Source organism: Clupea harengus, chromosome 22 (genome assembly GCF_900700415.2).
Source record: "Clupea harengus chromosome 22, Ch_v2.0.2, whole genome shotgun sequence".
NCBI classification, from domain to species: Eukaryota; Metazoa; Chordata; class Actinopteri; order Clupeiformes; family Clupeidae; genus Clupea; species Clupea harengus.
Window position 1 is genome coordinate 4,845,441 of NC_045173.1, and position 15,810 is coordinate 4,861,250.

The window sequence follows — 15,810 nt, forward strand, 5'->3', positions numbered from 1 at the left end:
TCATGTATGTACTGTGTATGCATACAATAACGAACATTCAATTACCTTATTTTACTGAATATCCGGCAATTCACAACTCATTTATCTTATCTAGTACATGAGGGAAGGCCTGATACTGTATGTAATTGTGTAGCCAAAGCACTAGTTAGATGCACAGAATGGAGAAGGCTCACTTCATCTTGAGTCAGATGTGAATGGTTTAAAATACAGTTTAACAGGAGGTATTAAAAAAAAATGTAAGCTACAGTTAAAGGTTTAGCTTTAGGCTCAAGTCAACAGCCACTTTTATCCAAAGCGACTTATAAAATGGTAAATTCAAATTCATGGGTACTGATTGGACGACTGTTGAGGGTACACTAATGGAGACAATCGAAGAAAACTTCCATCAGAGCATAAGAGTTTGAAGTACTGTGTATGAAAGGGAGTTGGAATGGGACATTTCTCATTTGGCACTATGCATAATGTTGATATGGATTATAGGGGTGGGAATGACAAGGCTGTCTGCATGGAGTAAATTGAGACAACTTGCCTTAACCTTGCAAAAAGAAACAATGTGTTTAATTACTCCAATGGATAATTGAGGTCAAGGTCACTCTAGCATAGCTATTTCTGTGCATTCCTGATGACTGGAGGTTTTAGTGGAGCAGCTGCGAAATGTAACAAGCGCAGACACACTTCAGAAGAGGAAGTGTTGCATCTGTGCTCTTGTATGCATTATGAGTTGTGCTGCCTTTGAGCCATGTCACTGGTTTGTATCAGTTATAGCATGGTTTGACATCCGTATGGTTGACTGCCAAGGATGCCGGACTGGTCTTTGTCACTGAAATAGAAAACCATAAACGATAATTATTGCGGAAACATGGGATTATACAGCATCCTTAGTGCTTAAATGGTGGGGCTGCAGTTGGGTAATGTGGCCAGTTTATCAAAAGATTTTTTCCTGGAGCCTTGCTATGTGCCTCATTTATTCTACTCATGATAATATTTTATACCACAGAAATGGAGTCCTCAGTCAGGGAGATGGTGCTCAATCAGAATACAGGTTTTATTCCGCTGCGCAGTCGGAGAGAGGCAAGATTCACAGGCAGCTGCTCAAGCGTCTCTAGTGTCTCTTACTAGCCAGGGAACAAAGCTGGCTTTAAAGTATTGAATCGGTGATAGGAAAGGAGTGTTTTCCGCACAGAGCTCAAAACATGTGGCTCACCCTGGGTCCAGATGCACTCAGGAGTTAGAGTGGCCCTATGGCCTTCAAGACATAAAGAGACACCCCAACCCCTATCACTGAGGAGCATTGAGACACACACAGAAAACACAGAAAAGGCACAACTCAGGAACACACAGATATGCTTAACCCTACTTCTAATTCTAAGAAACATATGAGTAGAATAATAAGACATTCATTTATAAGAATCTCTTTCACACCACAGTTTCAGCTTCAAAGCACTGCCTGCACATATTTACTGTATTCACACACAAGTGCACTGACTGTAATTAAATGAAACCTCTCCTCTCTGAAATACAATGAGGACAGCAGAAGATCTGATATTTGCGTATGGTAATTCCCTAAAACCACTGAGACTTGGCCCGTCACAATGCTGCACACTAACCAGATGGAGATGGATGCTGAGGGATTGACTAGAATATCAACACTCCTCTTGGCAGAAAAAGCGCCAACACCAATGACTACAGTCGCACCTAACAATACCGCACAGTTTCTGCCTCGCAGGTGGAGGCTCATTATAAACAGAGCTAGTCAACTTCTGCTGTATTCCCAACAACAACCTCAAGCCTTTTCTATTGCAGAATGACATCAGCAGCATCGTCACTCTCCACCTATGTCAATTATACTGTGACCTGTCATGTAGGAAGGCTATCATGTGAAGCACCCTCTACCTCATGCAAGTGGTCCGACAGTCGATGCTTGCTTTTTTCCCTCAGTCTCCACATCTGACACGTGTTAAGGATGAGAACCTTGATAAGAACAAATATTGTTTGTTGTTATGTTTTTTTTTTTTTATCTAACCACTAAGCAGATCTGTTCCAAATCACAAAGATCGTTTAGAGTTTAATAGTAGTTGTCTGGGTTTTCCGATTTTTCATTGTTGCTTGGTGTTTTGATGGCTTACACATTTTTAAGTCAAGCAAAAAATAAGCGGAAATGCTAATGTATCATACAAATCCAAAGTATGGAAGAATCATGATCTTATTAAATCATGATTGTAGGGTTATAATTAATCAAATCATTACAGTACTGGGCTCAGAATTTATATGAAACCATGAATTTGTGCATTTGAAAGTGTAACCATTTTTCAGTCGAGAGAAACAGTGTCTGCTTGTAACCTTCTTAGACTCTTGCTGAAGCAGACCTTTGAACCCGTACTTTGATATCTGATGGAGCCACCTTCACAGAGGCTTAATGCATCTTCTGAAGTGATTCCTCTGTGCTTTTGTTCTCCTCTTCAGCTCACAAGGGACCTGGACTCTAAATAGGAATTCCCTGAGGGGGAGAAGAGAAAAAAAACCTCCTCTCTCTGTCGACTGTAGGTCACAGCCAGATGCTGCCCTACAAATCGCTGGACAAACATTCCCTGGATGTGTGCTTCTGAGGACAGCTGTGCACACAGGACATAAATGACCAATCATTTTCTTATCCGCCTTCTTAAAGTGCAGGATTCCAGGTTGCTATCAGCGGCATTCAGTTGCCTGTGCAAAGGTAGTAGGGGTGCTAATATGGATATTGCAAGAGAATTAAAAGGTTATATTGCAGACAACCGTGGGAACTACCATTGTTTATCTGAGATACCTTTTAAGACCTGAAATGTGCACTTGCGAGGCAGCTTGTATAAATAAGAGAAGAACTGGCTTTGTGTAGGGAGACGTAATGGTGATAAATTTCCTCCTCCTAGGTTTAAAAGCGTTGTGCCTTATTGGGACTCAGTGTCGAGGGCAGAGCAAGAGAGCAATCTGCCACAGAGCCAACCCTTAACAAATGAAAGCACAGAAGGCAGAGACTCAAGTTGCCTCAGAGGCTGAAATGTTCAGTGAAGTAAACCTTAGGATTACACTAATTTGTGTAACTGATGGATCTAGTTTTGCTAATGTGCAAGGATGATCAAATGCACAGCTGCTCTGCCTTACAGTATGTGTTAAGTGTAGTATGCTTAGCCAGAGAACAAAAACATGATGTGGAGAGACTTCGCTCGTATCTCAGCAGAACAGAAACCACCTTATCACTGCAGAGCTGATTTTTAAGTCCTTGATTTATATTTTTCTTTTGAGTGCTAAGATCTCATTTCATCATGGTGGGATCCTCACAATCCCCTTAGATGAGAAACAGATGGTGCCTTTGCAGCATCACTCTCTCAAATATCAGGCTTTTGTCCCAAAAGCTAAGTCAAGCTCACAAAAATCAGTTTTTCATGTGGGTTATCTCATTCTTACTGAACCACTGTTTCAAAGTTCAATACCTATTACAAAAAAAGATGCACTGGTAAATAACTGGGATTGTCTTGGGCTCTGCAATCAGCAATTCAAAATGTCAACTTGGTTCAGCTGTGTTAATCAATCAGGATGGTTCAGCTGTGTTAATCAACCAGGAGTTTCAGCTGTGTTAATCAATCAGGATGGTTCAGCTGTGCTAATCAACCAGGATGGTTCAGCTGTGTTAATCAATCAGGATGGTTCAGCTGTGTTAATCAAACAGGAGTTTCAGCTGTGTTAATCAATCAGGATGGTTCAGCTGTGCTAATCAACCAGGATGGTTCAGCTGTGTTAATCAATCAGGATGGTTCAGCTGTGCTAATCAATCAGGATGGTTCAGCTGTGCTAATCAACCAGGATGGTTCAGCTGTGTTAATCAATCAGGATGGTTCAGCTGTGTTAATCAATCAGGATGGTTCAGCTGTGTTAATCAACCAGGAGTTTCAGCTGTGTTAATCAATCAGGATGGTTCAGCTGTGTTAATCAACCAGGAGTTTCAGCTGTGTTAATCAATCAGGATGGTTCAGCTGTGTTAATCAACCAGGACGGTTCAGCTGTGTTAATCAATCAGGATGTTAGGCCGCCCTGCTGGCCAGTCTGTAGGGTTGTCGTTTTGTCTGGACACAACACACTGAAGAGAAGGCATGCAGTCCTATGTAGTGCATTAGTGATAACTGCTTACATTACTGATAGCAACTTTAACCACTCCAACTCTGCAAACAGTTAAGATGGAAAGTGTTTGTATGCCAAGAGTGCTGGTGAAGGCAATGGTCAGAGCAGAGAATTTCATGCCCCAGAGACTGATCACATGTGGAGACGAGGTTTGCACAGTTGCATTACTTTATAATTGGAATTTCATTTATAAAAAAATCCCACTGAATTAATCATATCTGCTGTTACTTTAAAAGAAAATCGTAATAAGGGAAAACAGGCCAGCCATTAAATATCTGGCACAACGCACCCCTCTGGTACCCCTCTAGTCGGTGTGGTTAGGCTACCCTGGAATAGAAGCAGCAGAGGGCTTTGAAAGGTCCCTTACTCCCAACCTGTGCATTATTTAAGCCATAAAATGTGTTTGTTGTGTTTACATGAGAATGCTGAAGAGCCACTCACAATCATCTCATGCCAAGTCCTGCAATTCACTTGCCAATAGTTCATAGTGACAAGGTATCTGTGGATTTCCCCCCACTTAACCATTGTAGCTTCAAACTTGTATCATGCCACTCAATATTACACATGTAAATATTTTGGTGTTTGGAAAATCGATCACTGTGAATAACAAGAGAAAAAGGCCATATCCTTGAAAAAAAAATGTAGACTCCAGGCAGTTGCATCATTTGTATGATGGTGTTATGCATCAGCTTGAATTGGGGCCATTTTGCAGTGAAATATACTAATATAGTAATATAATAATATAGGGACTTTGCAGTGAAATATAGTTATATAGTAATATAATAATATACGGACTTTGCAGTGAAATATAGGGACTTTGAAATGCAACACGACTATGGTCTGGATATTTCTAATAATAATAGTGCACGTGTACTGAACAACGCTAATCACTTCTCTCGGATGGTGTGTTGCTATGGCAGTAGGCGGTGCTGATCCTCTTCCCAAACACACACACAGACACACTCCAGGCGATGCATGGCCTGTACACATGATGTGATGACCCTTAATAAATATGTCTGTGTTCCTCGATGTAAACAACAGCATCCATAACTGAAGCATCCGTATCCAATAGCTTCATGTGCTTAGTGACAGTATGTTCCCATGTCATAATTTGTTAGTTTGTTAAAAGTGTGTTCCTTTTTGTGCTTAACAACTGACAATTCATCTCTGAGCAGCACAGCACCCAACCCCCCCAACACACACACACAAACACACACACACACACACACACACACACACACACACACACACACACACACACACACACACACACACACACACAGACAGACAGACACACACACACACACACACACACACACACACACACACACCTACACACACACACACACACACACACACTCACACACACACACACACACACAGACAGACAGACAGACACACACACAAACACAGACACCAGTCCATCTGAGCTGGCAGGAATATATCCTCTTCAGTTCTGCTGCTGTAGAGGCTCATTATCAGTGCAAGCAGCACTGAGCTAATAGGAACCATGCTAAGGACAAAATACTCAGGGTCAGAAAAAGAGAAGAGAAAAACATCTATCTCTCTCTCTCTCTCTCTCTCTCTCTCTCTCTCTGTTGCACTGGAAAAAAGAAACATGAGAATAAAAGTGAAAGGCTTTTGTGGTCACTGTGTTCTACAGCACTACCGATCCCTATGAGCAGAGCACCACTCTGCCAGGGCCAAGCCCTGCCCAGCGACTCACCCCCTGAGCTGAAATGCACTCAGAGCTTGAGCTGCCGGTTACCATGGCTCAGAATAGTGCCTTCTGCCCATGAATTCCAAGTCAGCTCCAAGACCCTCTGAATTATGGAGTGTTTAAGCAGAGAACAATTTAGGACCAAACTAGAGGTTCTGGCCTGCAGTGCGTCTCAAGACACCATTGTGTATCATGCATTATTAATCACTATAGTCACCTGCTGGCTCCACTACCTCTCTGTCACTATCACTATGGCACCAGAGCCACTGTGGGCTAACCAAGCATGCATCAAACCAATTTAGTAATGTGTGTATATATGGGGTTGATTTGATTGCTTAATGGCTGCTAATATACCCAGAGTTATGTAACGCCACGCTCTACTACGCCGTACTACGTTCTATGGTGCGCTTGTGCATTGACCTACATTATAGAGTATTATGTCATTACTCCCAACCCTACAATGCAATAGTGCTCTGATTGCTCCGAAAATGGCATGCAAATCACTACACAACATGATACTTCTCAGCATGCAGTGGTGATTTGAGTAGTTTAAGAGTAATAAGTCTCTCAGCAGCAGGAGTGTGAGCGTTATGGGGTTAGGGTGGATGTGGATCAGGGGAGATGGTGGCATCAAACGAGCATCAAAGGATTGCGCTTACAACTTGCTGGCCATCCGAGCAGTATAATTGCTTTGTGTATGTGTGTGTGTGTGTGTGTGTGTGTGTGTGTGTGTGTGTGTGTGTGTGTGTGTGTGTGTGTGTGTCTGTGTGTGTGAGGGACCTAGACAGAGGGAGAGAGAGTGATTTAAGAGGGCCAGGAATCCAAGCAATGTAGCTGGTGACAACTCTTGACAAATACAGTAAAGAATCACTGATCATTAGTCATTAGAGTTTTCCTATGACCAATCAAACATTTATCACAGAGTCACATGTGGATGGAGATTTCAGACATACAAAAGACCATTGTCCATTCCAATTGGACAATTTAGGATATTCACAAGAATAGAGACTGTTGATGAGTCCAAGTTCATCAATGTCTGCCCTCCACCATCCCTGGAAAGATAAAAAAGATTGCCAAAAAGATAGATAGATTGGCCAGTTATTGATAGCATGGAATTGAGAATCTTGATTTTGGTGAAGAACCCTTGAGAAGATATTTAACCATGTTGCCGTTGGTAGCAGGACCTGACATCTTACAGTGGAGATTCTTAGCAATGAGATTCTACAGAAATGGACATTAGAAACAAACATTGACATGTGCAAAATAAAATTAAAAGATATTTACTCCTGATTGAAAAGGCACACAATTACAACCTCTAAGTAGTACCACTAGCTTTGAAAATGCAGAATTACCCAAGATTCTGACAGCATAACCTAATGATAAGCAGGTATTGAGGAGTTTGTTCTCTTGTCACTTAATCTAATCAGAGTTTTCTCACACAAAACTCTTTTGTTGACGACAATGGAGGATGTTTTATGAAGAATTCAATACCACTATGTTTGCGCAACCACAGGTCTATATCGACTTTCTTAAAAATCAATGCGCTTGTTTTGCTCCTCTGTGCACCTGAGAAAAGCAGTAGGTTAAAACATAAATATATATATATATATATATATATATATATATATAGCTGTCATACCAGCATATATATTTTGCATATATATGTATATATATACATAAAGGCGCTGTTTCTATATTTCCCCGTTATTGTTGTTCCCCATCGATTTAAAATTATTTAGTTTAAGGTAACCACTGCACCATTTATGTATAAAAGACTTGCAATCAAATATTTCTCATAGGAATGTTCTAAATTTCGGTTCAGTTGTGTGTGTGGTTTATCAGCTGATTGAGTCATTAATGCAATATGGCAAAACAAAGACAGGATTTAGTGCACTCTCGTTTGCGGAATGAGGTCTCTTACATAACTTTGTGTTTGACAACACAGATGTAGTGCATTCTCTGATTGGGAGCGTGCTTCATTTCAGAAGGGCTACGTGTTATAGATTCGCTATATCATTTCAGAAGCAAAGAACGTGACATCTACCTCCAGACTATGATAGTGGGGTCTAGTGTTTTGTGACTTGTCTCGTAAATCCTCAACACTATAATTAACGCACTCACCATCGTTGTAATAAATCTACCTCAGTCATTCGTTGTAAGCTATGATATTTGAATAACCATTAAGAGCCATGAGTTTGCTGAACACTCAAACCTCTTCGTGCGTAACAGCATTCCGCTCAAATCAACATCCAACTCTTTCACGGTTCGCCGCACGCACGGAGCACACGGCATTTCATACAGATCGGGTATATTTTTTTCAGAGCCCTGCCTCCTCGCACATCGATTGGCCAGGTGGAAAGTCCACTTACGCCAACGATTGGGTGGAATTAAACTATGAATACTGTAGGTTCTGCCGGCTCAGTTGTTGATGGTTTGAAATAACAAGGACAGCGCAGGTGTCCGATACCTTTTCCACGATCTATCATTTTGCTTCTTCAGTTCGGGAATGTTGCCATGTGGGAATGGAGTTAGTTGCATTTAGGGCAAGGGTTTCGGCTTCACTATGTATATATAATCGTTTGCCTTTTGCGCAGAGAGGATTAATACACCAAGGATGTTTTGCGCAAAATTAAAGGAACTTAAAATTTCTGGAGAGTGCCCGTTCTCTATGATCGTTAAAAATGAAGAGCCTCGGAATTTTGAGGATTGCTCAAGCGGTCGTTCCACAAACGAAGTGCCCATTTCTAAAGATGTGCATGGACATATGCATCCTCAACGGAAAACAAGCAAGAGTAAAGTTAATCTTCACACACTCGGAGAAAGCATTCGAAAATTAGTATGTCCGGAGGTAAATACCACAAGGCTATGTGAACTATTTATTCATCATTTTTGATCTGTAACGTGCATTCTCATCCAGATTCTGATGGAAGATAATGCCATCTGTCTGTATTTGGAACACTGTCTGAATTTAAAGCAGTCACCCTCTCGAGAAACAATATGGATATATTACAATATACATATTATATACAAAATATTCATACCTACACTGAACATGTTTATTTGATATTTGCAGTTACAGAGATTACAAAATGCTTTCATGAGAGTGGTACAGCAACACAAGTCAGATGTGCCCTGGTAAGTTATGAAACCTTTAATTTTCAGTATCACCTTTGATGGGTTGTTGTGTTTTGGACATTAGGTACATTAATAATGAGTTGTAAATAGAATGCCCTATACGTATTCCACAATTACTTCCTTTTCCTTGTATATGAGAGCAGTATATAGTATTTTGCCAGTAGTCAGTGAATATCCAACAAAATGTGGATATTCAAATATCAATCCTTTGCAGACCTTTAGGCCATTTGCTTGTTCGTGATTCTGTTTCATTAATATACCCACTAACCAAATGAAGAACATTTTTTTCAGAGATTGTGAAATAAATCCACTAGAAAAACAAACACCGTGGTCAATATATCCTTTTATGTGCAATTCTTGACTTTATGCCAGGTTTGTTAAGTTGTCCTTCTGTTGCATGGTCTGAGTTATTTGGTAATGCATTGAGGGTGTTGTTTGTGATTTTTGTCTTTCTTTGGTCAACAGCCCAGGTGTTTCTTACACTGATTTTTGTCAAAATAGGAGATTGGAAAAGCCAGAGCACCTAGAGGATATCATGAAGAACTTCTGTGTCAAAACAGGTACCCTGAAAGGACACATTTTTAGCATGAATTTGTGTGATTCTTTTGAGAAACACTTTGTCAATATAGATTTTTGTCAAAAATTCCAGGTATTGATATGGATACGTTGAAAGTATCCTTGGGCATTGAGGTATTTAGAGCCTGCTATGAAGAGGATGGTCATATTTTAGGAGTAGTGGGGGGAGCCCTACATGACTTCCTGAACAGCTTCAATGTGCTTCTAAAGCAAAGCACACCCCCCACCCCTGAGGCCAGGAGACACATCAACGAAGCCTCCGTGCTCTGCTTGGATAAAGACCCAGGGCTGCTCACCGTCTACTACTTCAATCCCCATCCCACCACAGAGCTCTTCTTCCCAGGCATCATCAAGGCAGCTGCTGGGGTGCTCTACCGCATGGAAGTGGAAGTGAGGATGGACCCCGGGGCCAAGGAGAACGCCCTGGAGGCCAGCCAACAGCCCCACCTGCTCTACTCGGTGGTGATGCTGGACGCTAAGAGCCTGACCCCCAGCCCCATGCGGACGCTGTCCAGCGGAGACATCTCGCTCTCGCTGCTCTACGCCACCTTTCCCTTCCACGTCATGGTGGACCAGGACATGGGGATGGTTCAGATCGGTGACGGGCTCCGGCGCAGGCTTCCCCGCCGGGACGCCACGAGGAGAGCGAGGTTTGAAGATTACTTTGCCATCATCAGCCCAGAGATCTGCTGCACCTTTCAGGGGATCCTCACCATGCTCAACACCATGTTTATTTTGCGGATGAAGCCGGGAGTGTGGACAGTGGAGCGTCCTGCAAAGGTATGTACTGGGTGTGTGTCTTTTTGGAGCTGGCTCATGAGCGATTTGGGGGATCAAAGACAGCGAGGGATGAAAGGTTGTCTGGATTTAATGGCAGATGGTTGCCATGAGAGGTTCTCAGAGAAACAGCATGTCTCAGTGTTAATCAGAATCACTGGCTAATTAAAGGGATTTCTGTGCCTGGAAGCCGGTGATGAGATATGAGGTGGAAATGTCACAGGGAGAAGTTCACCCTTTTAAGGCTGCTGTAATGAGTTTGATGTTGACCTATGCATACAGAAATGATAAAACGATGTGCACAAAGCTTATTTACAGTAATCTTTGAATTAAAACCACTATAATTATTATTATTATTTGTATTAAAAGAAGAAGAATTTAACATACAATTTGAATTTTCCTTTCATTTTAATTTCAGATTGTGGCAAATATAATGATACATTAGATTTAAGTCATTAATTAATATTGTCTGCAATATGTAAATGTTTTTCATGTCACCTTGGGTAATCCGTGCTTAACACGGCTTATGGATCATATGCTTATGGGATCAGAGTTGACTATAGGAAGGACCACAAATTACATAATTATTATTAATAACAAAAGGCAGTGAGGTCCGGGATCAACTCCACATGGAGGCTGAAGCAGTCGTAGAGGCTGCTGCTGGATAGAGGCAAAGTGCAATGGGCTTCTCCTCCTCAAACGATACTTTTACATACAAGAAAGTTTGTCAGTCCAGACTTTTCTAGCATTCTAGCACATAATGTGTATCTGTCATGCAGTCCAACATGTTTTTCTTGTTTTGTCTTGTCCCTCATCTGCCCTCTAGCTTATGGATCTGAAGGGCCAGATGATTTTCATGTCTGAGATGAATGCCATCCTCTTCCTGGGCTCTCCATGCGTCGACAAGCTGGATGAGCTGATGGGTCACGGCCTGTACCTGTCTGACATCCCCATCCACAATGCCCTGCGTGACGTGGTGCTGGTGGGGGAGCAGACCAAGGCCCAGGATGGCCTGAAGAAGCGGCTGGGCAAGGCCATGGCTGCTTTGGAGCTGGCGCACCAGGCCCTGGAGGAGGAGAAGAGGCGCACCGTCGAGCTGCTCTCCACCATCTTCCCTGGGAATGTGGCACAGCGGCTGTGGCAGGGCCTTCCAGTCCCAGCCAAGAAGTTTGACAACGTCACCATGCTGTTCTCCGACATTGTGGGCTTCACTGCCATATGCTCACGCTGCACGCCCATGCAGGTTGTTGCCATGTTAGGGGAGCTGTACACACGCTTTGACCACCACTGTGGCGAGCTGGATGTATATAAGGTAGGTCCACTGTTTGAGCTGGATATATATAAGGTAGGTCCACTGTTTGAGCTGGATATATATAAGGTAGGTCCACTGTGGTGAGCTAGATATATATAAGTTGGGTCCCTGTTAGGCAGCTCACTGGACATTGGCTGGCTATGGTCACTGATGGTAGTGAAATGGCATGTTTACAGGGAAAAAGAACTGTTCACTAACACCTGTTCCAACCATGCATTTGTAACAAGGTGCTACAATTTGCTTTAATGGAAAAATGTTTAAAAATATATATTAAGAATATATTGCAGAAATTCTATGAATCCTGTTGAGCACTTGCATGCATGTTCAGTGATTATTCCCTAGATAACCTCCTCATTATCCACCCAAGTCCAGCAGATTGCAACCATTCATTCTTTCCTTTGGCCTTACAACACTTTAGTGAGTGTAGGGGAGTTTTCAGTTTCATCTGCCAGCTGAGATTGTGTGTGTGTGTGTGTGTGTGTTTGTGTTTGTGTTTGTGTGTGTGTGTGTGTGTGTGTGTGTGTGTGTCTGTGTGTGTGTGTGTGTGTGTGTGTGTGTGTGTGTGTCTGTGTCTGTGTCTGTGTGTGTGTGTGTGTGTGTGTGTGTGTGTGTGTGTGTGTGTGTGTGTGTGTGTGTGTGTTCATTGCTGTGCAAAAGGAAATTAGTCCACTTAGCTTGAGACTTCATATTGGGCTAATCAGTATAGCTTCCTTAATCACAGTTACAAGGCTGTCCAGTTAAGTGATTTTTAGAAGGACCAATCCAAACACGTTGACAAGGAAACAAGGAAAATGTTTTCTTTTTTCTTCATTTTTACTGTGAAATTATAATATATTGTCAATTAGTAAGTTGAGTTGAGCAATGCATATCTCAGCTCTGTAGAGATCATTAGAACTGATCCATGTTAAATTTGAAATGGAAACAAAAGTGATGGTCTGTCCTAGTGGGTGGTAACTGCTTTTGACGAGAGCCTCTAATGAAAGCTCAAATGAAGGCATCTGAGTTCACGGTGTAGGGAAAAAACTCTGTTCCACAAACTTCAAGTGAAAAAAAAGACTTCAGGTTCTCTTTCCTTTAACTTTATCTTAGACCATGTGTTAAAAGCTTAGAAGGCTATCCGTCATTTTCTGTGGACTTTGAGCAAAAGCTGCTTGTGTTCTGCCAGGAGGCTGGCTAATGTAATCACTGTGTCTCCTAAGTGAAACATCCCAAACACATGAGAGACGAGAGCTCTCGTAAAGCACGGTGAAGTCAGAGTTTAGTTTAGGACCCCGCTTTGTGTACATTCTCCAGGACGTCTCTGGCCAAAAATAGATCTCACTTCATCTTAACCAGACAACTGTCAGGTGCTCTTCTCAACCCAATGGAAAGTAAATACATCTCTAATAAGTGCAAGAGAAATGTAGTTAGCCTTTGGTAAATCATCACTTTTCCCCAAGCACGAGGCTTTTTAATTAACTCATTAATTAACTCATTTTGCACACAGTACAGTGTTTTTTTTGTAATGTAATTTACAATTTTAAATGAATTCTTACACATTTTAAGAATAGTATTTATACATTTGATAAAGGTGATCTCCAGTAAATCAATGATAATATCGCACCAATGTACATGGTGTAATTTGAACCAAAATTATCAGATAATTATAATTATTATTGATAATTATAATTATCAAATCATTTTTGTATGATGAACCCCTCCGGATTAATCAGAACATCAATTTGCAACAAAAGGAGTGTGCTGTTCTGTTGTTGTCCATTGTTTTAGTTCAGATGGGCAGAACATATTGTATGACCACTTCAGAGCTGTGCCGTGTCTTTCTTTCTGGGGTTTTACAGGTGGAGACCATTGGAGATGCTTACTGCGTGGCCGGCGGCTTGCATAAGGAGAGTGAGACCCATGCCGTTCAGATTGCTCTTATGGCTCTGAAGATGATGGAACTTTCAGATGAAGTCACAACCCCCACAGGAGATGTCATTAGGGTCAGTCGTGCTCACTGGTCTTTCAGTGTCCTTTTTCCACTGCTGAAAGTGCGGCCATAAGCTCATGTCCTCAGAGGGGTAGTCAATTTGAATATGAAAGGAGTTTGATTTGTCTGCAATTTGACTGCAAGCTCCCGGGCAGGCCAGTGTTTCTTATCAAGGGACACATCTTCCTCAGAACCAGTTGTGAAACCAGTGCTAATGTAATGTTTACAGCATTACAATGTGTATCGTCCAGTTCTACGGTGGAGTCTTCTTACCTAAAGTGCTCAAGAAAGACATCCAGCTGGTGACATTTAAAATTCCCTATTAACAATGTGGTCGACATGGTCAAGAGAGCTCAGATGATTGCATTTGTAATGAGATACACAACAGACTCCTCAGAAATGCTACAAACCCAGACTTGGCAGGAACAGCAGAGTCTGAAATGAACAGGCTGTTGTTCCTGATAGCAGGTTCTCATGATGTGTTGGGAAAGGGAGTTATGATACCATTACTAATAAATAATGAATAAATTGTTTTACATTAGTCATGTTTCTCTACTGTGATATCAGATGGCTGGAAAGATTAAAGAGCTGAAATGTGTTTTTGTAAATGTTAATGCAATTTTTATAAAAAATATTTTGGGAAATATGTGTTCCTTGGCCAAATAGCTCGGGGCAGATTCGGTGTAAGCTTGTGAAAATGTGTATTTTTAACTTTGTTACCATAAAAGCAAAAGACACAAATACTGGTATAAAAAAAAAAACGTTGCTCTAGGTTATACTGTCCAGCTCATGGAATACAATTGATCTGTACAGTTTGCAAACATATTCTGGTATCCAGTAATGTGATCATTGGAATATCAATGTGTTTTCTAGGAGGAGAGAGGAGTGTGATCAAAGCTCTAAGCAATGTCTTGTGTTTTTCTCATCAGATGCGCATTGGCATCCATTCAGGATCTGTCTTGGCTGGTGTGGTTGGTGTACAAATGCCTCGCTACTGCCTGTTTGGTAACAATGTGACTCTTGCAAACAAATTTGAGTCTTGCAGCCAGACGCGAAGGATAAACCTCAGTCCAACCACATACAGGTGTGGTAAAGTCTCTAACATAATCCTCTAAATGCACACCAACAGGCAAACTGCAGAAATAAAAAAAAAATGTTGTTAATGTTCACAGGGACCGTTTTTTGCAAAGCTCTTGGTACATGTGTTCTTCCATTTCTGAATCTCTGTTCCTCATAGGTGCTGTTTTTGTCCCACAGTAATGTTTTGACCACTGATAGTTTTCATGTCATTGAGTAACACAATATTTCTCTTCTAACTGCACTTACCTCTGAGAGTGGAGATGTTAACACAGAAGAGTGAACGCACTGCACATGTGCTCTTCCTCTCCAGGTTGTTAAAAGATCGGCCAGAGTTCACGTTCATACCACGGAGCAGAGAGGAGCTTCCGCCTAACTTCCCCTCTGAGATCCCTGGTGTTTGTTACTTCCTCGAGGCTTTCGATCAAAGGAGCAGCAGCGACTCGAACACAGATGGGCCGCTGGCTGGCCATTCAGACACTATCGTGTAACACACATAAACAGTATTGGGACGACGAACTTAAAGAACACTGTGCTGGTGCCAGAAGCTGTGTATTCGCCATTCACATCCCATTGATGCAGATATAGCAGCCATCCCAGCAATAGCATTACCTAAGATTGTCAAAATGACTTGCTCTTTTTTCACAGTGCACTGTTTCATTTACCTTGCAACTAAATATGTAGTAATAATTAGATTATAGACACTTCTTTTTATAGCACACAGTGGATTAATATGAGGCTACAGCAGTAACAGCTCCGCATTTTAGTTAGACCGTAATGGATTTGCATAATGCGATTGTTCCAAAATTAAACCATTCATGACTTTGACATTTTGTATTTCAACTGAGCTGTAATAAATATATGACTACTCAAATGGTGGTGTTTCTTTTTACGCTTGCACATGGCACTATAGCCACATTCTTCAGAGGCTTCTCAACATCACTTCTGTCAATGACAGAGAAAAGTGCAAACCTCTACTATTGTGAAACAGGAGAACTGAGTCATATTTGCACATTGGCATTCCATTATTGTTTAATTACAGAACTACAATGTGTGCCTACAACTGTCATTGATAGATAATCAATACAGAAC

General features: G+C 41.5%; 1 protein-coding gene across 2 annotated transcripts; it reads left to right on the forward strand.

The window, feature by feature from the left end:
• The first annotated feature begins 8,221 nt into the window (after positions 1–8,221).
• Positions 8,222–15,592, forward strand: gucy1a1 (guanylate cyclase 1 soluble subunit alpha 1). 2 transcript variants are annotated; one of them, XM_031559675.1, is made up of 8 exons: positions 8,222–8,720; positions 8,946–9,007; positions 9,473–9,567; positions 9,657–10,363; positions 11,187–11,672; positions 13,511–13,654; positions 14,571–14,725; positions 15,032–15,592. In XM_031559675.1, the coding sequence occupies exons 1-8, from the start codon at positions 8,487–8,489 to the stop codon at positions 15,207–15,209; spliced, it is 2,061 nt and encodes a 686-aa protein (XP_031415535.1). In that variant the 5' UTR covers positions 8,222–8,486; the 3' UTR covers positions 15,210–15,592. The 2 variants fall into 2 exon arrangements, with proteins under 2 accessions (XP_031415535.1, XP_031415536.1); XM_031559676.1 differs by having other exon boundaries at positions 9,509–9,567.
• Positions 15,593–15,810: the final 218 nt, after the last annotated feature.